Source organism: Lactuca virosa, chromosome 6 (assembly GCF_052849685.1).
Source record: "Lactuca virosa cultivar CGN04683 chromosome 6, Lactuca_virosa_CGN04683_v6, whole genome shotgun sequence".
Taxonomy (NCBI): Eukaryota; Viridiplantae; Streptophyta; class Magnoliopsida; order Asterales; family Asteraceae; genus Lactuca; species Lactuca virosa.
The window spans coordinates 188,234,880-188,261,623 of NC_136431.1; the positions used below are offsets into that span (position 1 = coordinate 188,234,880).

At 33.9% G+C, this 26,744-nt stretch overlaps 1 protein-coding gene and 2 long non-coding RNA genes across 3 annotated transcripts; all 3 read left to right on the top strand.

Moving 5' to 3' along the window:
* Positions 1–2,000: 2,000 nt before the first annotated feature.
* Positions 2,001–4,027, top strand: LOC145118801 (glucan endo-1,3-beta-glucosidase 11-like). The gene is made up of 3 exons (XM_079054467.1): positions 2,001–2,209; positions 2,288–3,420; positions 3,872–4,027. Exons 1-3 carry the CDS (start codon positions 2,176–2,178, stop codon positions 3,935–3,937), a joined length of 1,233 nt encoding a protein of 410 aa, XP_078910593.1. The 5' UTR covers positions 2,001–2,175; the 3' UTR covers positions 3,938–4,027.
* A 796-nt stretch (positions 4,028–4,823) lies between these two features.
* LOC145118802 (uncharacterized) lies at positions 4,824–5,754 on the top strand. The gene is made up of 2 exons (XR_013713506.1): positions 4,824–5,067; positions 5,208–5,754. It is a non-coding gene; the product is annotated as an uncharacterized LOC145118802 (long non-coding RNA).
* Positions 5,755–5,905: 151 nt separating this feature from the next.
* On the top strand, positions 5,906–9,830 carry LOC145118803 (uncharacterized). Its single transcript, XR_013713507.1, has 3 exons — positions 5,906–5,952; positions 9,511–9,594; positions 9,765–9,830. It is a non-coding gene; the product is annotated as an uncharacterized LOC145118803 (long non-coding RNA).
* The last annotated feature ends 16,914 nt before the right edge of the window (positions 9,831–26,744 follow it).

The window sequence follows — 26,744 nt, forward strand, 5'->3', positions numbered from 1 at the left end:
TATATACGACTGGTGTAGGGGGCGGAGCCCTCGCGATATCAATATGTTCAGTTATTCCCTATTTTCTTGTATATAGGTACGACCCAGTTATAGCTAAATGTTTTTGGTTATAAGTATTTGTAGCTAGGTTTCCAATGTATCGTGTCTAAAACAATTAAGTAATAGAAGAGATATCTATTTCCTGCTTGTGATCGTAGGCCATATCAATCGAACCATATTAATTATCCATTTCATTTTTATTACCTTTCTTTGATTGCTTGCACAATAATAGTCAACCTGATTCTTTCAACTAAACTCCCCAGTCATGAATTGTGCCTTGAACCATGTTGCCAACACTTGGTAAACCATTTTTTTGCGGTCGTAGGTCACATCAACCGAACCATATTCATTTCTTATGGACCTCCAAAACATCTTGCCAACACTTGGTAAACCATTACATCATTGAGGTTGTAATTTTTAAATTTGAGAATATTAAAATTTCAATTGTAATTTTAGCTTCCATTGTGCATGATTACAAAACTCTTGTGTAATCATAAATCCCCATCACAAAACTTGAAAAACTCACTCCAGTAATTATGGATGTTTGAATCAAGTTTAGTCCTTATTCTTATCCTCAAATAACAACTCCCATCTCTTTGAGGTTTTCCATTGAACACTCTATGTCCATGATTTTGTGACTCCACCTTAATATGTTGCTTGATCATAGAGGGATTCCAAATTCCGAAACAAATCCAAAACAAAGACAATCCAATGATATGAAAATCGAACCGAACTTGCATTTTTAAATATTAATTCCAAAAATTATTTAGAAAAAACACACATATTCTATTGTGATTTCATAATTGTTGTTGTCCTTGATATTGATCTAGTTACCCACATCTAGTTTCACTCCTCGAGTCAATTGAAGAACATACAACCAATAACCACATTGAGAATTCACTACGATCGATTTTTTTCCCTAAGATCTATAACCTTATGTCAGATCAAAACAAAAGAGAAAAGAAAAAGGCTTGAAATTAATCAAAAAACCTATAACTTTTTTATTACTTTAATCGCGCCAGAAGTACACATCACCTCAAGAACACATGACACATTCTAATGGTTACTCGTATTCATGCTCTGATATCGATCCACACATTCTAATGGTTACTCGTATTCATGCTCTGATATCGATCCAAACATATCTAATTTTGGTATTTTTATCCGTTTCTTTCCTATTTTGCTTCTTTGAACTTTGTTGTTTGCCACACATGAGATGTTTTAATGATGTCATACATGTATGTAGCATTTTGTGAACAATTAATCAATATACCTAAACTAGAATTTTAACAAACACATGGAGAACATATTACATAAAGAAAAAAAAATCTCTATACCCCAAACGTATCTACAAAAGACCTTTGTGGTTTGTCCCCATGGATGCAAAAGTAGGTTTGATTCATAGCACATGTCCAAAACACATGTGAAATCTCATGAAAAAAGAAACAATTATGTGAAGGGGAATGTTAGGCATGTGAAGTTTGTCTATTGATTCATTATTATTAGTGTGGACACAGATAGGATGTTTCATCATCTTCCTCTTGAATTATCCCCACCTACTTTTCTTTCAAATATTGCCGTTATAAACTTTAAACAAAAGTGCTTTCACTCTCTAGTAATTAATCAAGAATTTGGTTGTCTTTATTCGTCGTTTCTTTTTGTCAATAGCCTAAATGGGAAAAGCAAATAGGGGATTACTTAAAAGTTCAAACCCTAGTATACCATGTAAAGATTTTCATAATATAATATATTAAAATACTCGAACTCTTAAAGTAAAAAAAATATGATAGAAATGAGCCCAATAAAAAGAAAGGTTTACGATTTACCTTTGGTAGATTTGTATTTTGCATTGCATCCATTGATAGGCCCACTGATTAGAAGACAGACTGGAGTCGACTGGAGTTATATCTTATTATCTTATAACTTATAAGCCACTAGTTTCATGATTCATCTTTCATCTTTCATCTTTCATCACCACTCTACTCATCATACACTGATTCTTGATTATTTTGTACTGAAGTAAGAAGAAACGTCCAAGAATTAAACACTTCTGCTACTTCTACTGCTGTCACTCTCCCCACCTTTCAATCATACACATAACCAAAACCTCATCCATCTTCTCCACCTCTTTCATCCATGGAAGATTCAAAGCTTGCTCTTCTATTTACTGGTAATGTGGTGTTTAAATTCTTGTGTGTTTTCCCCCAATTTTACGTTTCTATTGATTTTTGGTTCTTGTTTCGTGTAGGGTTTTTATTGCCTGTGTTGGTAGCTTCGGTAGGGATAAACTATGGACAGATCGCTAACAATCTTCCTTCACCGGAGCATGTGGTTCCGTTGGTAAAAGCCATTGGTGCCACTAGGGTGAAGCTCTATGATGCTGATCCTAAGGTGCTGAAAGCTTTTGCAAACACTGGAGTTGAGTTTATTGTGGGGTTAGGTAATGAGTACCTTTCGAAGATGACAGATCCAGCTAATGCTCAAGCTTGGGTGAAGGCTAATGTTCAGTGTTACCTCCCGGCGACTAAAATCACCTCCATTGCTGTCGGAAATGAAGTATTGACATTCAATGATACTTCTCTGTCTGGATGCTTGCTTCCGGCGATGCAGAGTGTACATACTGCTCTTGTGAATCTGAAATTAGACAGTCAGGTTACTGTTACCACTGCACATTCTGTTGCTATTCTTCAATCTTCGTATCCGCCGTCGACGGGAGCTTTCCGGCAAGATCTGAAAGGATGTATCGCTCCGATCTTAGATTTCCTCTCGAAAACGTGCTCTCCATTCCTCATCAATGCTTATCCGTTCTTCGCGTACAAAGCTGATCCGAAGCAAGTTTCGCTTGATTTCGTTCTGTTTCAACCTAATGCTGGAATCGTTGATCCAGGTACCAAATTGCATTACGATAACATGTTGTTCGCACAGATCGATGCGGTCTACGCCGCTCTATCATCGCTAGGTTACAAGAAGCTCCCGGTTCAGATCTCGGAGACTGGATGGCCGTCGAAAGGAGACGAAGATGAAATTGGAGCGTCACCGGAAAACGCGAAAAAGTACAACGGAAACCTCTTGAAGCTAATCAATCAGAAGAAAGGAACTCCGGCGAGACCTAATTCCGATTTAAACATCTTCGTGTTTGCTATGTTCAACGAGAACATGAAACCTGGACCGACATCGGAAAGGAACTACGGTTTATTTAAACCCGACGGAACTCCGTCGTATGGTTTAGGATTCTCCGGAATCGCGGTTTCCAGTGGCAATTCTACAAGCACAGGTAGTGGTAGTAGTAGTAGCAGCAGCTCAGGAACGAATGGACCTTCGATATATTTATCGCCGCCGGCGAACTCATCGAGTGGATACCTGGCTATTTCGTCGTCGACGGTGAGTTCACCTTTTTCCCACTTTTTCAGGGTAATGATTTTGCTAACGTGCGCATATTACCGTTTATGTTAATACACGTAGACAGTTCACTGTTCACGAAGTGCACCCTTCAATGACGGACGTTGCACTTGGAAGTTTGAACCATGTCTCATCTTGTCAAACTACGTCGTTTTATGTCCTTAATTAATTAGATAAAACCATAGATTTTTTTTACAATTTCATTTAATTTATAAATACAAATATTGTGATTATACTTGTTTATTCCGAACATTATCCAACCAAAAATGTCATATAAGGCTATATATGTATCCTGTTCAAGGATCACTCTTTTTATATTGAAAATGGCATGAATGTATCTATCACAGGTATCAAATAAAGTAAATGAATATCTTATGATAAAGGTTAAAATTAATAAAGTTTATGACTTTAACAACAACATTTTCTTTTACAGGAAAGATTTATTTGGAGCACGTGGGCAATGTTGGGCATGGGGTTCATTTCAATGGCAGTGTATTGAGAGAAGGAGATAACGTAACGTAATCGTAATGTATGTGGTGGTGTTGTTTTGTAGTTTGGAAATTCTTTAATTAAATCTTATTCTTATTAATTATGGCGTCATCGTATATTTTAGAGGTGTTTTTTTGTTGTTGTTGCTGCATGCTGATTCTTGGACACGACAGATCTCGATTACTTTTGTATTGGGAGTCTCAAAAGACACCAAACTTTCACCGAAAGATAAAAATGATGCAAACCTTACTATTTTTAAAAAATAAATTTAAGACGTTCAAACTATTAAGCTTCCATTAAGTTTATAGTACAGATAACGAAGTCAATCATATCTCATTCTTTAATTCCCGTCTTATTCACAAATTCAAAAACTTACAAAAATAGAAATTGTTTTCCCACGTGGTATTATCTCTAGCTAAACCAACAATTCACAATTCCCTCTTTATCTCATTTTTGCTGCGCTGCTCCTACTTTTCTCATCTTCTCTATCCTTTCTTTCTTTCCTTCTTGAGACTACGACAACTAGAAAGGTTAAGAACAACAGGTTCTGTTTTTTATTATTCGATTTCTTGTGTTCCAACAACATAAACATATATTATGGTCTGGTATGTCAAGAAGAACAAGTTGTTGTTTTCTGATTTTGTGTTTTTCCAACAACAAACAAAAGATTTTGATTTTTTTTGCAGATCTTGATTTTCTACATTCCAACAACATGAATGGATCTGGGATAGATATGTCAAGAAGAACATGTTCATATTTTTTATTTTAGGTTTTTTTCTACAAGAAACTAAACAATTCTGATTTTTTTGCAGATCTTGATTTTTCTTTTACAGGTTTTTTGGTTGTTCTTTATGGAGCTGGAAGGTCTAAAGTTTTATGTTAATCTTCAGGTTTTAAACTTTTCATTTTAATTAACTCTATTGACATCGAAAGTTTATTTGTTAGATATCTATTTTTTTTTTTTGTTTTTTTAGAAATCGCCATCATCTTCGTTTTCTCATATGGACTCCACCTCTTTTTATAGTTTCAATTTTACTATTTTGGTTCATGAATTGATCTTGCAGTTTTAACCGATAAAGTTGGAGTAGCTACCGTCAATAAAATAAAGTCATATGCCAAAACATAGTGGTCAAAACTCAGGTATAAATTAGTTTCAAATTTGATTATACCTGATATATATTTGTGTTATAGCTTAATTGAAAAACATGGTTTCTTTCTCAAATACTCACAGGGTTTGTAATTTTGTCTCACTATTATTTCATTTTTTTTATTTATTCCAGTGATTTGCATTTTTGTTTGACCACTACTTGGGATGTGCTGGGATGTGTTGAAGCATATGAGTAAAAATGTAGAAGCAACTAGAAAGGAAGAATTTATAAAGAGGAAAGAAGCTGTAAAACGTAGCAATGAGATTTATAAAAAGAATGAAGAACATATCCAGTTGAATGGTGTGGAAGTGTTGGGATTAGGAAAGTATGTTGAAGAGATGAAGTCAAAAGTGAAGGAACTCGATTCAATTTTTAGTATATTGAAAACACATGCTCTCTGTTTAACATATTTCTATATTTCTATGTCAAGGTACCCTTTATGGCATTGCACAATGCTATAAGTGAATATACTTAGTCTTTTCTCTTTTACTCCAACAAGTTCCTTTTGTTGTGTATGTATGTGTTTGAAAGTCAAATGGCTCAGGTTCTCAAAGACCAAATGTGATTGGGAAACATTCGTTTCAACCGATGGATTGTAGGGACATTGTTACTCTTAAACAAGGGGGAAACCTTTCTTTTTAGTTGATTATTCATAATTGATTGCAACAATTTTTAGAGAGGCAATGGTGACGACATGCTATTAAAAAAAAATCTAATGTCAAGGTATCTTATTGAGATTTTTTCATCTTTTTGAAATTTGGAAAATTCTAACCATTTTCCCTTTTTTTAACATTGAAATTTATACTTTTAGGTGCCGATATACATGAAACCTTTTATCCAAATGACTACACCTTCAAGCTTGAGTTACAAGTAACCGGTAAAAGTTTTGTTTTTTTCGAAAAATAATTTTTTTAGATCTAAAAATAAAAAATAGTCAAAATATAAGGTATTTTATGGAAAAAAAACCCAAAAACGATATACTTTTTTTAGACGATGTTTTAACCGAAAAAATGAAATAGTTTTTTTGATAAAAAGACATTTTAATTGAAAAAGAGAAACATTTTAATTTTGTCATTCCATTAGATACTTAAACTGAAAATTGAAAAGAACCACCAAAATAAAATAAAATATATAAATATATGTTTTTCGGTTATAGTTCACAATAGAAATCATGAGTAGTAACCAAACCAGCAAAACCAAATATTTTACATGTTTGGTTAAACAAAACGAAAAAATTCAACATAATCGAAACGAAACTATGTGCAGAAAGTTAATTATCTGTCGTTATTGCATTGTACGGATTACATGAGAATATAAATAACTAATCATAAAAAAGAAAACATTCACAATGAATTATTTTAAGTTTGACAATTTGGAGGTTCAATATATATTGCTTTGAAAGTGTTGGAGTTCCGATTTTCGGAGAGAATTAAAAAACCAATGGTAAATGATATTTTCCAATATATTGTGTATTCTTTGGAACATAACATGTTTTCGAAAGTAAAAACTTATCGGCAAAAAATAATGTATAACCAGTCATGTGTTATTACATATTTTCATATTTTGTGTATTTTTTATATAATTCTATTATTTTTGTTTGAATCGCTAGCATATTTCATATTTTGTGCCGCCTTAAACCGTTTCTTTTTATCGGTTATTTGATGTATCATGTCACAAATAACACCAAAGTTGGATTCTATTGTTTTAGAAATATACTATCTTTCGAACATAACACTTTTGTAAAAGAAACATATCGTCTAAAGAAATTATTCGCCACCGCAGCTTTGCGCGGGTCCACCACTAGTATATATATATATATATATATATATATATATATATATATATATATATATATATATATATATATATATATATATATATATATATATATATATGGTTAGGTTCATATGAGACAATAGTATTTTGTGAGACAAAGAGACCAAATCTTGACCATTCATCTTGAATAATCAAAGGATTAAATTAAATCAAATTAAACCACAATGAACCACAAGTAGGCGGTGACATTTTTGTAATTAAATGGAACTCTAGGATTAGAATAAGGCACGGAGGGGCAGAAATGGAATTTTACATTCTATTTCATTCGGGTCATAAAAAAACATGCGATGTTCTTCTAAATCTTCTTCATTCTGATTCATAAAACCCTAACCTCGATACGAACACTAAAACCCATTTGATTCAATCTCGTTTGATTCAATCTCGATCATCAACATCTTATGTTTCCTTCAGATTCGAATTTGAATGCTCTGATTTTATCATCCTTTCATTCTGATTTTGATTCTAAAATCGCTCGAGCACAAATTGTTCCTGGATCAAAAGAAATCCAAATTTATTATTCGAACAAATGGATGCAGAATCGGATTCAGCTTAAGTCATTTCAGGTAATGTATAATAGTATAATTTATCTGCATCATGATTCAAACATTTCTTCATTTTTCTCAAGCACAAAACCCTCCGCCTCGATGAACACTAAAAATCATTTTTTTTTCTTGATCTACAATCTCGATTGAAGAACTGGTAAATCAAGATTAAGTTTTTCTTTCAACCATCAAATTCCTATCATGCTTAAACATTGTGATTACCCTTATTCTGATTACATGAGAGATTTGCGATTGAAGAACCCTAAAAATCCTCTTATTCACTTTGATTCATATTTTCTACTTTGTGATTCTGATTATGTTCCCTAATCAAGCTTTCAATCACCTAGCATTACAGAATCAAAGAAATTGGATCAAGATCTCAAGAATGACTGGTTCAACATAATCAGATTCAGGTTCTAATTCTCATATAATATCTCTTTTTTTACTTCACTTCATATCTACTCCAAATAACTAGAATTTTCTTTTTTCTGTGTCAATGAAGTCAAAGGAAATGTGAATAAACCATGTTATATCTTTTTGTATATAACTTTCTTTAAATTTTGAAATTTGAATGTCTAGTATTCTAATGATTCTTTGAATTTGTAATGAGAATGCATAATATTCTACATATTTTAGTATCATATTCTACATATATGCACCAGTTAAACACCTTGTAATCCTACATTAACCTTGCAGTTCCATGAAGTACAATATGCTAGATATTTTAAAATATGAATGTGTGATATTTTTATTATTCTATAAATTGTAATGTGGAATGTATAGTATTCTACATATGTTAATATAATATATTATATATTCTGCATATTTTTTGTGGAATGTGAAATATTTTGCATATGTTAGTATAATAGTCCTTTGCTAAACAGGTTGCAAACTGATGATTAATTTCTAAAATATTCAATGAATTGAATGTTTGATAACATATTCTACATATTTGCACCAGTTACATTCTTGGATTTCTATATAAACCTTGAACTTCCACACAGTACAGAATTCTATATATTTTAAAGTATGAACTGTTATTACGTGATAGTCTGATAAGTCATAATGTACTTCTTAATTTAATATAGATGTTACTTTGTTTGATTATTTCGAGGATCGAGTAAAAATATTAGTAAAATAGTGTTTGGTAACTTAATATTCTAGGTATTCTGATTTGTTAAGTTAGGTGTTACTTCATAAATTTGGTTTCAAATGTTAGTTTATTGATCAATCGGATGTTACTGTTTACTTTGATAAATCAGAACTAATTCATACACCAATGACTTTATTGTGTAAAGTTAAACTCTATTTGTAGAGCAATTTAACATTCTATATTTTCTTTTATCATAACCTGATGTATTATTCAAAGAATAGTTCTTTATACTTTATTAGGAGAATGTATAATATTAATTATTAATAAAATGAAGTATATGGTTAATAATGTTAATACTATAATATACTAGAGTTTATTTTATCATAACTTTATGTATAATTCAAAGAAAGGTTCATTATATTTTATTTGGAGAGTCTATGATGTTGATTATTATTAGAATGTAGTTTTACGCTTTATAATAGGAATATTCTAGTTTTTTGCAAGTATTTAATAAACAAATTCATGTATTATTCTGGTTTATGGTATTTAGTGTGAATATTCTAGTAGTATGGTATTTAGTGTGAATATTCTAGTAGTTTGTTCTAATAGAAGCATGGTGTATGTTTTGATGCATATCAAGTGACAAGAATGACTCAATCAAGAGCAAAATATGTTTTTAATTTGATACTAAAATTAAGAAAACAATGATAGTTCAAGTGATAGATCTTTATCAGAACGTGAAATAAAGGACAATGTATAACATTAAACACATTAATGAATATGAATATTTGACATAAATACTCTAAGTTAACATATTATTAAGTGTTATATTCTTCTTTTCACGATGTTGATTATTCTTAGAATGTACATATTTTTATATTTGATTTTATATTAAGTTATGGAAATAATGCATTTGTTTTAGTTTTTTTGTTTTAATAAAGTTATGATATATGTTTTAATGCAGATAAAATAAGAAGAAAAAAATATTGAAGAACCTATGGTATAAGATGAAGAGGGAAAAGATTAATAGAAAAGAAAGCATAAGAAGGTATCCAAAAATAGAATTGATGGAAGTTTGGAAATGTGTGGCGGTGAATGATATTCTTAGAATGTTACAAAACATTTGATTTTTGTTATTACTTAACTGTAGTTTGTATATTTTGGGTATTTTGTTCTGATAAATATTTGTTTACATTGATTTTACTTTTCATGATGCAGCCAAATTGGATGGTAACCTACATATAAACTAATTGACGAAGCTAAGGAGTTTGCAAAATCTGACCGACTAAAGCATCTTAACCTGGTGTATGAAGAGAGGCAGTGAAATGAAGATTGTTGATCAAATTGATAAAATATTTGCAAGAATTTAATGGTTAATGAATTTGGAGTCTTTTTATCTTTGAATATTGGTTATATTTTCTATATTTTGAATAACATGTATGGTTGAATGTTTGGTAAATAGTAGTGTTATGGTTTGAATGTTTAAAGATTGGTGAATATTTCATAAAACAATATTGTGGTTGAACAATAGTTATATTTTAAATGATAATACATGTAATTTTGTAGTTTATGTTGTGTAATGGTAATAATATCTTTCGCATATTAGACGAGTTTAAAATTAAAGTCTCTATGTAAAAAATTTCATCAGAATAATATTGTATGTTTTATGTTATAATAAGTATATGTATAATATTCTAATAGAATAATTTTATATGTTGTTTGTTATCGTGAATTGATGTTTATGTCTTTTTTAGAATTTAAGTCACTATTCAAGGTACATTTTATAAGTAGAGTGTATGATGGTTAAAATCATTATAATGTTGTAGTTTATGATGTATGATGTTTATAATCTAATAAAATAAAGTTATAGGTTTTTATAATCTATATGTAGAATATTTTAATAGAATAATATTTTGTGACATTCTAAGTTATATGCATCATATTCTAATACAACAATGCTTAATTAAATTTTGGCTTTTTTAGTGCTCAATGATATGATATTAATCTAGTTATTCAAAATATTCAATATTTTTATAATGTCTTGTTAATATATATAATATTATGAAGTTATTTGTAATATTATGAAATTTAAGCGTAGTATTCTAAAATTATGTTGTACTTGTACAATTAACTTACATTATGTAAGATTCTAATATTATATGTAATATTCTTAATTTACAATTTATAGTGTTAAAGGAATATATATAATAGTCTAAAGAAAAAAATTGATTTATAGAAAAGAAAAGTTTATAATATTAATGTGTAATAATCTGAAATATTTTAATATGATGTAATATTATATTATAAGATGAAATATTCTAATTCAGACCATCATTCCCTTCAAGTGTGTAGGAAACCAAATAATATGTAGGAACCTAGACTAATAAACTTTTTAAACCAGTGAGAAACATATAAGTTTATAAAATGAAATAAATACTTTTAGGATAAATATCAAACTTTTCTTTGGAAGTTGAAAAGTATTCTAAAAACCCCATAGATTAAAAACCAAATTTCAAGTTTGTATTATAAAAAATATATCACAAGGTTCGAATATTTAATAATATGTTGTTAATTGATATGTAATATTATGAAATTGTATGGAATATTCCGATATTAAAGTGTAATATTCTAAATTGTATTATAACATATAATATGAACTTATATTACATAAGATTCTAATGTTATATTGAATATTCTGAATATACATAACATTCTAACATAATAATTTATTTAGGTTGTCTATATTCAAGTTACAACTTAATATTCTTATAGAATAATGCTATAGGTTGTTTGTATATGTAGAACATTCTAAATAGAATGTAACACTAAATGATTATATGAACATCAAATATCGAACTAGAATATAACAATATATATGTAAGAAAATTAAAATAATACACAGTTTATCTATAAATACCAGTGTAAAAGTAAAAACTTAGAATATAGTGTTATCGTTTTATTCAATTACCTCAAATACATCACTTGAAACCAAACAAGAAACAAATATAAGCAAATTTACAACACCCCACTACATAGAATGAGACTCTCCAGGAAATTATTATCGAGCCATATTCTCTACAGTTCCATTCAAGACTTACCTAAAAATTTGTAATGATAGAAAACATGGAAGTTTTAGCTAATTTCATAATTGTATGTACCACTTTACACTGTGACAAGGGTTTTATGGGTATTAAGATATATATCTACTGCAATAACAATGTTTAAAGTTGCACAAATGTAGAGAACAATTTCATCAAGAAAGAAATAAAGAGAATGCAGGGAGTAAATTAAACCAACATCTTCATAATAGATTCGATTCTAAAGATGAACCAAGTCCTCATCATCCATTAACTTCTTAGTTACTTTAACTATTTATGGACCAAACACCATTGAAACCAACATGTCAATATGCTTCTTGAAGTTCATCATTAATTAATGGTGGCAATATATGGATGATATGCTTCATCCAACATATGCTCTGAACATTTGCATCGATGACAGTTGTATGTCTTTTAATCATTGACAAAAAGAAGTACACCAGTCATCACTAAGTTAAGAAAAATCATCTTGGAATTTGGGGTCAATATCATTAAACAGTAACAAAGTTTAAGGGTGGGAAGGAAGGAGTGATATATCAGACTCTACATCAGACTCTTTATTCATTCAGGACTTTCATCAAACAGGTAGAGTACATGTATAATGTAAGAGAAAATCAAACCTTGAAAGTGCTCAAAGTCAAACCTTGGCATATTATAGAAATCACAAATCTATTAAATAGAATTTAAATTTTGAAAGTGCTCAAATAGATCTCAAACAACTAAATAAATGTGATGTGATGAAGAATTGCTGAAATTGAATATCAGAGAACAAAAACTAACTCTGTTTGTTGAAAATTGATGATGAAGATGCTAAAATTCGATCATAATTTTATGATAACTTGTTGATATATGTGATTTGATGAAGCATATTTGTTGAAAATCGACATATATCTGATGATCATTTCTAGATGATGAAGAAAAATGGTTGAAGAATGTAAAGATGAATTCGCAAAACACTAAAAACGTGATTTTGATAATTGTAGTTTTGATAACAGATGAAAACTGATCGATCAACGAAAAATTCGATCTCATAGCAGCGATTTTGATATATGCGATAAGATCCTAGATACTTGGTCGAAGATTTGAAGATTGAGTGCGATGAAGATCTGATTTCGTTAACTAAGGTAGTAATTTTGGTACAAGAACCGGTTATGCTATCTTTAACCTAACAATGACTAATCTGTCCCTAATTAACTAATCAGGCACATTAATTAGCCTTAATCAACGTTTTTTAAGAACCATAGGATCAATTTTCATCAAAGGCTGAAATGTTGTCCCCTTGTCTCACAAAATAGTATTGGTCTCAAATGAACCTCTATATATATATATATATATATATATATATATATATATATATATATATATATATATATATATATATATATATATATATATATATATATACTAGTTTATAATCCGTGAGAACCACGATAATAAAATTAATTAAAATTTTATATTAAAAAATCAAATTTATTAATCAGTTATTTTAAATAAATTATTACTTAAGATATATTTTTTTAGTTATATAAGATTATAAGATTTAAATAAATACGTGAAGTTATATCATATTATAATTTGTATTAATTTTATTTTATTTTTTAATCTAATGTTATTAATTTAATATAATTAAAGTGAAAAAAATTAAAATTTAAAATTTAAAATTTAATGTAATTATGGTGGAAATTATAAATTTTGAAATTTGAAATGGATAATTAATATGTTGACAAGTGGCATGATAGAAGACCTATAATTTTAATGAGGAGTTCTAATATAATGTCAATTGTCAATATGAGATTAAACCTATTTATTTATTAGAATAGGGATATATATATATATATATATATATATATATATATATATATATATATATATATATATATATATATATATATATATATATATATATATATATATATATAGACACACACACACACACGTTTGTCACTTGATACATCTTAAAGATGTGTTTTTCACATACATAATGATCTCTTATATCAAAAAGTCACACGCTCCCAATGTTTTCTAACTTCTCACTTCTGTCCTTTATTAAGCATAATGTCTGATCTTTCATTTTTCGGTAACCGTTACATACACACACATACTTATATAATCTCATGGGTCCATCTTTCTCACCCTATGAGCCACATCTCCTTTTATTTTCTCTCTTGTGGACATACTACCAAGGTGTCCTTTTACTCTACATTTTCTATATTTCACTTCCACATAAGTCTTGATCCGTTTTCTACTATTCCTTAGCTTTTAACACATCAACACAGGAAGTCAGGAACATTCTCACACTAGTACAAAACTACGAATTGGTCACACATAGTCGGAATTGAACGGCCAAACATTCGAATATTTATGTGGCTAAAGGTACCAAAATAAATTTCACGTTATTAGTTAGTCACATATGAAATCCAATCGTGTGACCATTAAAAATGTATTGCCACACCTTCAACCATTTATATGGAGGTCATTGCTAATTTTTGGCTGATTATTTAGCCACATATGAATTTGGAACACATGACAAATGAAGAGTAAGTTCGAAGTATTAGTCATGATATACATATAAAACGTGACAAATCTATGTCACACACTTGAACACTGTGACCAAAAGCCATATATGGTCGCATGAAGAAATTGTTTATGTGTCTAAATATATAGAGTCGAGTTTGTCACACATGATTTCAGTGTAGCAAAATCATGTACATATGGTCATATAACTTACTATGTGTGTCTAAAGTTTAACGTGCTTTAGCTTGCCAAAAGCTAATGTGTATGGTCGCATGGTATTTCTAGTACGATCATGTGATTTATAAAAGGCACGACATATCACAAATGTATATCTAAATGATATTTATGGCCATAGTTTAACTGATTATACGTGTCCAATATATTTATAACAATCACATCGTGAAATATTCACGTGGCTATTATTTAGAGAAAAAACGGGCAAAAACAGTTATCATTAAATTTGATATTAGTCACATCGAGTGTTTGTGTGTCTAAATCGTGAGACTATATATGGTCTGTGACATCCCAAAAATTAGAAAAGAAGTTTTTTCATTCAAGATAGATTAACCGATAAAACCCTTTAATTGAAAGCATGTTGCATCATTGATTTGTTTGAAAGTTATATAATGTAAGAGTAGCCACGTAATGTACCAAGTGCAAGGTAATCATTTATTGTCGATAACACAACGACACGTAGATTAAAGTTATCTTTTGTGGAAGCAACATATGTATCGACCCATTCCTCGAATAAGCATTGCAGATCATCTACCAACGGTTCTAAAAAACATCGATATCATTTCTCGGTATCTCGATATTAATACTGAAAACATGATAAATTTTCTTTTCATACACAACCATGGAGGAAGATTGTATATGACAGTTAAAATTTTCCAAACATTGTGATGCCTATTTCTTTTATTGACGCCAATCCCATCAACCGCTATTCCTAGTCGTAGATTTCTTGGATCTTTAGCAATTTCAGGGAATTTTTCATCTATGGTATTCCATGCATGTGAATATATGGTGTGACGTAAAACACCATCTCTTTTCCTCCTTGTCGCACTCGATCTTAAATCTTCTGAAATACTTTGTATCTTAAAGAGTCGTTGCAGTCTTGGTATATGAAGCATTCTAAATCAGTGATAAAATTTTTCTTTTTAAAAATCATGCATCCCATACATCACATGTCTTAAAGTTAACCATGATACAAAATGTTAAATCATCAGAGTAAAATTAATCATAAGTGTGGAATCATGAGGGGAATGTTGTGCCATCACACTGAACCCACCCCTTTCATACTGTAAGTACCTGAAACCATAAACATAAACTATAAGCATAAAACGTAGTAAGTTTCTCTAAGTACCACACACCAAACATACAGTTGGGCCCAACCATATGGTATATTCCAACCCAAACATACAATTATGAGCCCAGTCTTGGGGTTTCTTTCAACCCATCATATAGGGATGAGCATACGACCCATTGGACCAGACCAGACAAAAAAAAAAACCGGACCCGCACCCGGTTGAACCGGATAATTATATTAGGGGTTCAGTTTTCGGCTTTTGTTTTTACCACTAATTGGGTTTCGGGTTTGGGCCGGACCGTACCCGGGACCGGACCGAAAAACATTTTCACCTTAAATTCGTTTTATAGATATCAAGATAAGTTTAAAAGTTTAAAATAATGATATTGGATTATTAGTTGATGTTATTAAGCTTTTACTGAATTATAAATTAATGTTACAAGAAAATATGAAAATAAAAGTTTATTGTTTTATTAATTAATATATCGATAATGTCGTTGAAATTGACATAAAGTCTCACCAAAATTGGATAAAATAGAAAAAAAAAAAGTTTGCCTAAACATTCGTAATTTATTTACTGTGACATTATTTATGAAATAGTTTTTTTTTAGGAATTGGCTCATCCATACAGCCTACAACGACAATTACAATAAAAGAAAAAAAACATTGTGTTCTTTAATACTGTAACATTCTTTTTCGAAAAGTTTCTTATTTCGAAATTGTGGACAATAAATGGATCAAGTAAATGTCTTGGCTTCAAGGGAATAAAGTTTAGACACCATTGGATGTTGATATTATTGTGTAACGCCCTAAATTTCAACCCAAAATTTTTGATTAAAACTTTAAATATTTATTTAATTCACAAGTGTAAGGGGGTGTTTGATACAGGAAAATATGAGAAGAGAAATGAAATTCTTTCCATTTCTCTTGTTTGTTTTGTATTAAAATGCAGGGAAAAAGGAAAAAATGAATTCCATTTCCATCAATTTTATTCTCTTTTATTTATGACAAAATTGCAAAAATGGTCACTGTGGTATGCATTTTTTGGGGGTTTTAGTCCAAACCTCGACTTTTTTGGATTAATGGTCCTTTTAGGCTAGTTTCGTTGCGGATTTGGTCCCTCAGTAAACTGAAATGACTTTAATACCCTTGGGGTATTTATTTTTCATTTTTCTTTGATTTTTTTGAATATAATATCTATTTATTTATTTTAATAATTATTTTAATAATAAAAAGGTCGCACTTCTCTCTCTCTCTCTCTCTCTCTCTCTCTCTAGTTCATACCTCACCGGACCAACCTTCCCCTTCCTTCTTCTTCACTTACAACCAAGAACCACCGTTGCCGGCCACCGGAGCAGCTCCCTCCGCCACTCCACGCTGCCATGGTAAAAACCCACCACCACCGTGTTTATTTTGTAGAGTACAGCAGCCCCAAACATCCTCCAAGCATCCCCGACCCTTACTCCTTCCTCCCATCGTCTCTCACGCGTCGACCTCGCCGGAAGAAATAAACAGAACCATCGGGAGTCGCTGAAGCAAGCACCACCGGCTGCCATTCTCAGCCCACTCTGCCCTCCCCCTGTCGTGACCCACTGCTTCGACCGCCTTCCTTCTTTCCACCGAGGTAAATTACAGTAGCCGCCACCTCCTTCATTTGTGTCGGGTCTTGGTCTTTCACAAGCTCCACCATTTGACAATTGTTGGAATCACTACCAAGATTTTCCAATAAACAACATTATATACAAAATCAACTTCAAACCAACAAATTAAAGTCCATCCAATGTACTTGGAACGAAATCGGGGATGAGAGGGCCAAATCGGAGACCAAATATAAAGATGTAGGTATACACAAAAACATATAGATGTAGGTACACCAAGAAATTAAAACCTAGAAATTGATAGATAGGTGGGAATGGGTCTGATAAACAATCATCAATCTGTAGAGCTAGGGTTGTGAGGCAGAGAATGATAGTTTATGGGGCATACACGGTGGTTTCTTCTCTATTGATTTTCTTTTTGTTGAAACAAGGTCTGTTAAAACATAAATAGAAAAGGACGAAGGTGGAAGAAGGAAGAAGATGAAAGAAGGAAGAAGATGGTGGTTATAGGAATTGAGTGTGTTTCTTTTTCTGGGGGGAGAGAGAGAGAGAGGTGGACCCGATTTTTTATTTAATAATAATAATAACTTTAAAAATTGAAAGAAAAATGAAAACTAAATTCATTAAGGGTATAATAGTCTTTTTAGGGACCAAAACTGCAGGTAAACTAGCTCAAAAGGACCACTAATCCAAAAAATTCGAGGTTTGGACTAAAACCCCAAAAAAATGCATACCACATGGACCATTTTTGCAATTTTGTCTTTATTTATAGGGAAAAGATGGGAATAGAAAATTGAAGGCGCCCAGAAAAAAAAGCGGATAGTTGAAAGTCCAAATCGTTCTCCACGGTTCGAGCCGTACGCTCCACATGCAATCGTATTTTTCTTCCTTTTTGCTTCGAGTTTGGACTGGTTCATCTATATATCATGATTATGCCCTAAACAATTTTTCTACTAGTTGAAGATTGGCAACCCATCTTTCCATATCATCGATTTAATTGATGTTTTTTTTGGTTGTAATTCATTATTTTTTGTGAATCATAGTTTGTTTTCTGCATGGTTTAACCCTTTGATCTTGATTTCTTCCACCTCTTGAACAGAGGATGTAAGTAATCCGTAGTTGGTTTGTTTTCTGCAAGGTTGAACCACTCGAGGGTGTTTGAAAGTTGTGGTCTGTTTATCTCATTCTCTTTTTTCTATTGCTCGTTAGTATACAGGCTTTCAGAGGAGTTGTCGACCTTAAAAACATTCAGAAATGTTGCATATACCACCTACTCGATGAAATGCCATAGTTAGTCTTCAAACACAAATACAAAATCATAGTTAGTATATCGAGTTCTTACCTTAAACATGGTTTCAAGAGGGATTCCTTTGGGTACCCTCCTTCTTTGTAGCTAGTTATTACCCATGTTTAGGAGTTTATCTTTTGTTATGGTTCTTTTGAAATGACGAAGTGGTTTGATAGTTTGTAAAACAATGGCTATGTTATGGCATGTTTTAAGCAATACATATGCTATGGTCCAGGCTAGTTTTTTCATTTCTTTGAAGAAGGGTATTGTAGTAGCATAAAGGCATAAAATTTATCCATTTATGTTCATGTTATTCTTGGTCAACTTACTCTCAGTTTGGCGATTTGAGAATATTTAGAATATAAAGTTGGAGTATATTGTAAAATCGTTGGTCATGGTAGAGCCAACTATACTTTGTATAATCAAAATTGAAAATTGAAAATTTATAAACATAAAAGATGACAAATGTCACACCTCCGAACCAGACGGCGGAAACGTCCGGGGGCTTGCGCGTGACTTCATCCTTGTAGTATCATCACAAAGTATATAATTGAAACATAACATCATCATCACCACGCATGTAATATAACAACGTACATTGTTTACATCGAGTATTGTATTTGAATATTACATGCCAAAATAATTAAAGTCGGATGGAATAGAAATATAACAAAACATCCATTAGTTTGTTCCCAACCTGCTTCAACGGTTTCCTGAGAATACAAGTTAATTTAAAAAGGTCAACATAAAAATGTTGGTGAGTTCATAAGCATGTTTGAGAAAATGATTTGTATAACTTTGCAATCACAAGAAAATCCTATATTTTCTTAAAATAGTTTAGTATGTTTGTGTTCGATCTTGTATTAATGCATGTGTGTTATTGTTAAATAGAATGTCAAAAGTGAATGAAGAGAATGTAAAGAGAATGCCCCCGGACAACCCTATGTTGCCTGTAAAAGAGAATGATGGTATATCAAACCCCCGAGGTTGAGTACCGGCGCGAGTAGTCCAAAGAGAAAAAAAAGAATGGTCTCCCGTAAATTTCATAATGTTAGTTCCTCTAAGTGAGCCGTTATAACCATACTAGATAATGACAACTGCGCCTGTCTTGGCGTTTATGGACGCCGACAAAAAATTGAATAAGGTTTTCGTCACCCTAGACTGGTTTAGTCTAACTGTAGCGAACAGCTCAGCTGTGGGGTGTCATCCCCGTATAGATCTATACACAAATCCCCACTCTCCCTCCAAGAGACTCTGGTTATAACTACAGGCTACGATCGTACACTCTATAGGTGTCAACCGACACGTCTCACTAGATCCTTAATCGAATTTACGCGAAGAGAAACATATAAAACACATTCTAGACCCAATGAACCATGTAAGCGAACCACTCGGGCTCACTAAACATTTAAGTCATTTCCAGTCCCGATAAGAATGAGATTATATAACATGGGCCCAAAATATATGTAAAAGGACAACTAAGGCCCATTTCACATTTAAGGTATTTACAGGCCCAAATAGCACGCAAAGAGTATCCAAGGTCCGTTGAGCATGTTAATGGGTCAATGAGGCCCAATAAACATATAAATAGTATTTAGGACCTAACAAGCATATAAACGGGCCACTAAGGCCCAATAATATGAGAATGACAATATTAGTCTGTTTGTTATTATAGTGCTAGTATTAGTTCAATTATTTACCAAAATGGCATAAAAGGCCAACCTTTTTGTAAAAATGACATTCTTGGCCCATTAAGCCAAAATTTACAATTAAGGCCCAATTTTTAGTAAAAATGACATTCTTGGCCCATTAAGCCAAAAATTTACCAATAAGGCCCAATTTTCGTAAAAATAACATCTTAGGCCCCTTTTTGGACAAAACTTGTATTTAGGGCTAGTTTTTGTAAAAATAACATTTTTAGCTCACTTTTGTCAAAAGTGTCGTTTTTGGCTCGAGTTTTTATAAAAAACACATATTCGGCCCATTATAGAAAATTTTATCATTTTGGCCCAAATTTTTATATTTTCACAACTTTAACCCTTCTTATGAAAAATTTACATTTTTGGCATAACTTTCTTGAAAATGACATTCAAGCACACAAAGGATCAAAAATTACAATTTTTGGGCCCAAAACCATGAGAAGCCCAAATAAGGCCCATTTATAAAAATGTTTACATTTTTAGTCCTTGTAAGTTCTCAAATGTCGAGATTAGCCTTGCTTAGCAAAAATTTCCTTTTGAACTCCTTACTAGCCGTGAGTTACATAAATAACCCATACTTTTGTCATTGTGTCAATTTTAGCCCCTTTCATAAAGTTTTTCCTAGCTTCAAGTAAACTAATTGTATTTTAAACATTTTTCTTGTAAGATGAGTTGAAATAAGTGTTATGTCTAACCAATATCATCATCTTTTAGTAGATCTTTGAGTCTATGATGTTTATAACACATAAACACATATATAACTAGAAAAACACACAAAATCATGCATACACACATAGATCTACACAAAACAACTTGTATTCTCCCCCAAAACAAAGTAAAAATCAAAAATAGGGGGTATGAACTCACTTTTCTTTGAAGTTATCAGTTTTTTGTGAGGAAATGAGAAGATCTCGGCCCTAGCAAGCTTCTTGAGAAGGTTTTTCAAGATTAAGAGTGATGAGCTTTGATGAAGAGTTCTTGATGTGCCCTTAAAATTCTCGAAAACTAGGAGGATTTGATGGGGAAGGTTCTTGGTGTTACAAAGGAAAAAGAGTGAAAGAATCTTGAGTTTGGAAATGAAAAGTGATGGTGGTGATGAAGGCTCTATGGCCGAGAGTGAGAAGAGATAAGAGAGAGAAGAAAGGTTGATTTATGAAGAGGATGATTTGAGGGTTGCATGGATACATGCACTCTTGCATGGATATCCACTAGGTATTGATGAGGTTTCACTCCATTTCCCTCCCATTTTTTTTCCTTTTTTTGTTGTTGGGCCGAGTACAAGGGAAAAGAAGAGAGAGGATGAATGAGTTTGGGCCCTTTCTTGATTTAGTTCGAATTTATGAGGCCCAATATGAAGATTTTCGGTCCATTGGGCCCTTATGAGGGTTCACGGCCCAATGAAGTCCATGAATATAGTTTACGACCCATTAGGGCTTATGAAACCATTCACGATCCATCATGGCCCATTAGAGACAAGATGAATCATTCTAGGCCTACATGACCTAAAATACTTTAGTTTCTTGGATGTGGGTCCAATTAGAGCCCAAATTGGGTTTCTTGGCCCAAAATAGACAAATTGAAAGTTTACTGGTCCGTTAGGCCCAATAAGGGGATCCTAGTCCATAATAAACTTGAACCGGGATTTTTTAGGGTTTTCAACCCATAGTTGAATATGTGAGATGTATTGTATTAGATTTTGAACTTTACTCCGGAGTTTTGATTCAAATAGATGATTTCATTTTAGCATATAGTATGATTTTTACTTAAAGTACAAGTCTTGCCATAAACTGATGTTTACATGAAAATAGAATCTCCTAGCTAAAAATGCTAGTTGTGACATCATCCCCCCGTTAGAGGGAATTTCGTCCCAAAATTCTTTTAGAATGTAGGATCATGAACGAGAGAATAAGTGAGGGTACTTCTGCTTCATCTGGTATTCGCATTCCCATGTGAATTCCGGTCAACGCTTGGCGTTCCATCGAACCTTCACAATCGGAATGCAGCTCTGTTTCGTACGCTTCACTTCCCTATCCATTATCTCGACTGGTTCTTCGACGAACAAGAGATTGTCGTTTATTTCGATCTCTTCTAAAGGAATGACAAGGGTTTCATCTGATAAGCACTTCTTCAAATTCGAGACGTGGAACACGGGGTGTACGTTGCTGAGCTCCGAAGGTAGCTACATCTTATAAGCTATTGGACCAATTCGGGCAAGAATCTCGAACGGTCCAATGTATCGTGGGTTTAGTTTTCCTCGTTTCCCGAAAAAAATCATCCCTTTCCAGGGAGAGACCTTTAATAGCACTCGATATCCGATTTGGAATTCCAGAGGTTTTCATAGTTTGTCAGCGTAACTCTTTTGTCGGTCACGTGACGCTTGGAGTCGGGCTTTGATTTGGATTATCTTCTCTGTAGTCTCTCGAATGATTTCTGGTCCTGTAAGGGTGCTGTCCGGTGATTGCCCTTTTGCCAAATGGGTGTCACCCACCTCAGCCCAGCAGAGAGGCGATCTGCATTTGCGACCATATAAGGCCTCAAAAGGAGCAACCCTTACGCCTACATTAGGAATACCGGATTCCTGTCCGGTTGCTGAGCCGACTAGCAACCTCACACTCGCCCCACGCGACCTCCGAAAGAGACCTCGTCTAGCAATAACCGTCCTAGCTATACCGCCATTCATGGCTCCATTAATCTTTCTGACACATCTAATCATAATAGCCTGACAACTTCTCGCCACAAAATCTAATACAAAAAGTGACTGCTACCGGAACCACTGTAGTCTTACATCGCGCCTGGTCTCCATCGACCCATCTTTTACTCACTTCAAATACGCTGTGGCTCTTTACCGGATAAGACTAACCCAAGAAACATCACAATAACTTGGGTTGCTATCAACTAAGTCCACCCATTACCCTTGGACCTCGCAATTATCTCCCTTAGCATATAGATACCCCAAATCTCATCTCACTAAAACAAAATCTTGTACTGAACACACACGAACTCCGAGTTGGGATCCTTCCCAAAACGAATCGATACTCCGCTCCTACCTCGAGATCCACGAATCTGTTGGATAAGGTGTCTAAGTCCATAACTATATTTGAGATATACTTGACCCGACCCGGCATGGTCCATTTGGGTTGCACTTCACCCGAACAATTTATATGGATAATCTTTTGAGAATAGTATAAGTTATGATTTATTAATATATTATTATAAGTTCTAATATATTAATATGAAATCATATTATTTAATTAGTATTGATCTAAAATTAATTTAGAATTAATTTGGTGATTAAAAGTGTGACTAATTAAATATGGACTCTTGTATTTATATAATGTGGGCTAATGCTTATTTAGAATGGGCTAGGCTTGCATGGTAAGTCCATGGATAGTCCATGGAGCTTTAACCCATGGATCTCATGGAAATGAAAGGTCATGGGTATTAGGGTTTACATGGATGTAACCCTAATTCACCACAGTATATAAAGGAGTCTTTAGCACTTGAAATTGCACTAGTTTTTGTGTGAGAACTAAGGGTGGCCGATTTCTAGAAGTGTTCTACTATTCTCTCAAGTTTCCAAGGTTTGTGGTGATTTGTGACTTCCATTTGCGGCATCCACATTATTGGTGCTAGGCTCTCAAACTCCAAGCAATCAACCACTACTAAAAGGTATGTAACTCTACTAGCTTATTATGTTTCAAAGTTCCCCATGCCATGCTAGTTAGGTTAAGAACCTTGGAAAAACAAATTTGCATGTATCTTAGTAAAACATAGATCCAAGGTTTCTAGGGTTGCATGTACACCATAGGAGTGTTAGAATGCTCAAAACCCAACAGAATCTACATTTCCATAATGCACCATAACTTCTGGCATCCCGTACCTGACCGATAGATAAATGCCCTTAGCCGATCCTCGAGACTACCAGTCTCGCACCTGGTCCAACCACCAGGTTCCCAAGAGATCAGATATCAGGACTACCCAGCCGTAGCCCTACTGTGTCACGTACTACTTATCCACATGATCCTGCAACTCAAGATCCAAACCCTTGACTCAACAGTCTCTACCAGTTCCATACAGAATTTCCAAAACCATTCGGGCTTGCTCACAGATCACTGATCGGACAATCACCTCCGATCCTGATTCTAATTACGTTGTGGCCTTCCCACAACCTTGCGAACTGGCCTACCCTCGCCTAATTCATATGAAAGAATCCGTGAATGCTACGACTATCCCGTAATTTGACGACACTTCCTACCCTATCCGACTGTTAGTGAATGTTACGGCTCCCCTGCAGTCTTACAACACTTTCTGACTGCTAGTGAATGTTATGGCTCCCTGCAGTCTTTTTGCACTTCCCACACTATCTGACTGCTTGTGAATGCTACGGCTCCCCCGTAGTCTTACAACACTTTCCAAACTATCTGACTACTAGTGAATGCTACGGCTCCCCCGTAGTCTTACAACACTTTCACCCTAACTGACCATTAGTGAATGCTACGGCTCCCCCATAGTCTTACAACACTTTCACCCTAACTGACAATTAGTGAATGCTACAGCCCCCCCCCCCCCCCCTCGTAGTCTTACAACACTTTCACCCTAACTGACCATTAATGAATGTTACGGCTCCCCCGTAGTCTTACAACACATTCACCTCACCACAATCGCAGCCCTACGCTTTTCCCCTAATCTATCAATTCGAAATGCATACAGAGTCGAGCACGCACTCGACCAAACACCCGAACTGAACTCAATTCATGACTGGAGCCCCAAGCTGCTTTCCCAAATTTTGATATCAAGCCCCCAAGAAGAGGCGATTCACATGACAGGGAGTTTTACCAAACTTCAAACTCACACAACCCTTAAACCAAATAGCCACTTGGGCCACCATTTTCCTCGATGAGGATGAGAAACCCATCCCGGTCTCATACCTACCCCTGTCCTGAATACCTGTGCGATTCTCCCCCACTTAGATTCGACTAAGTATTCGCAATACATGAGATTTGAAGGATTCCTAATCCTTCTTACACTTAAATAGCCAACTGCTAACAACCTGTGCTTACCCATGCTAGTGTTCTATTACTAGCCCAAACCCCAAAGACCACACAACTCCTAAAGATCAGACGAACACTTCCCGAATGCTAGTGAAACTAGTAATCTCAGACGTCTTGAAATGATGCCACACTTATATATTGAACTCCAAATGACCGATGCCCAGGCCAAAGCCTCTACAGTGGACCACTTCCCCTGGCGCTTCCAAAAGCCGACTCAAGCAGCATGGCTGAGTCACCAATCCTGACCGTAGACCTTCAGCATCACATCCCTGAACTGATCTCGACCATAGACCTGGATAAAACTGAATGCTCCAAACCAGCAAAGAAGGAAACGACCTTTCACTAACCACCCCGTAACTCACGATATGCAAAAGGCACATGACAATGTTTGAAGGTATAACCCAAACACAAGTAGGGAAACAAACCTAGAGATACACTTACTAAAACCATTGAAACGAAAACTCCTTCGTGCAGTTTCCCGCAAGTACTGCACTGAATCCGGCCCTGCTGGCCTCTCAAAAGTTGACCTGGACTCTTGGGTCCCTTTCCGGGACCCTCCAATATATGCACCTGATCTGGTCCCCTCTTCCCAATGTGTTCCAAATCAATCCCTCGCTCTTGGCTCTAGAAATCATATCATTCAGGGTCTGTCATCCTGGCACACTCACCAACTAAATCGTCAACGACTGAACTGCAATAACTGGAGCAACTTTTGCCCTACCTGGGCTACAACTACCCCCAAGACATAGTCTCTAATCCTGAAAGCGCAATAGAACACACAATCAATCAGTGCCGTCCGATACAAGACATCCAAGGCGAACTCAAAACCCTGGAAGTCCTTCCACTAACTGACCCACCACTGGAGCCGGGACCAAATCCTGGTCCTTCGTCATGTGTGCTCATCCTCATCTGGCAAAGCAACTATCCCCACTATCAGATCATAACCAATAATTCTCATTCCCATAAGCTTCTTAGATTCTCCAACACTCTCACCGATTCGAGTATGAATCCTGTGCTTTCAGTAGTACGGGCCCATAGTACCTTCCACACCTATCCATACTTTCCTCAGCAATCCTCCCAAATTCTCTAAGTCACCTAGCCCACTGGTGCACCAAATATTCGCTAAACAGCAACACAACACCCACCAAAGCAACTCCTAGGCTCCCCCTAGGTTCCCAACTTCACTGAATTGCCCCAATAAACTCATTGGAGCATATCCTAGGCTTTCCTAGGTTCCCAACCTCACCCTGCCATCAGCTGTTGAAGAACTCCCCATGATGCCAGCCATCCACCTCTTAGATATCGTCATATCCACTTAGTAGCTGACTCCCATCACTCAAGAGTTCCACAAAGCACAAAGCATGCAGCATTCGTGCAGTAGCACTCCGATCCAAAGAACTATCATATAACATTCAGCCCACATACCACAACTCATGCTATCCACATCTATCCATCCTCACTGTCGGCTGCCTTATGCATGCAAATTATACACATAACAGGATCTAATAGACTGTCGAATAATAGACTCTACCCTAGGACCACAGGAAATAAGGCCAAATCAGCTATTCTAAGGCTATAAGATCCTAACCGTATACAATTTTCAAAACATACACTTAGCAGTTACCAATATCAATAATCGTTCT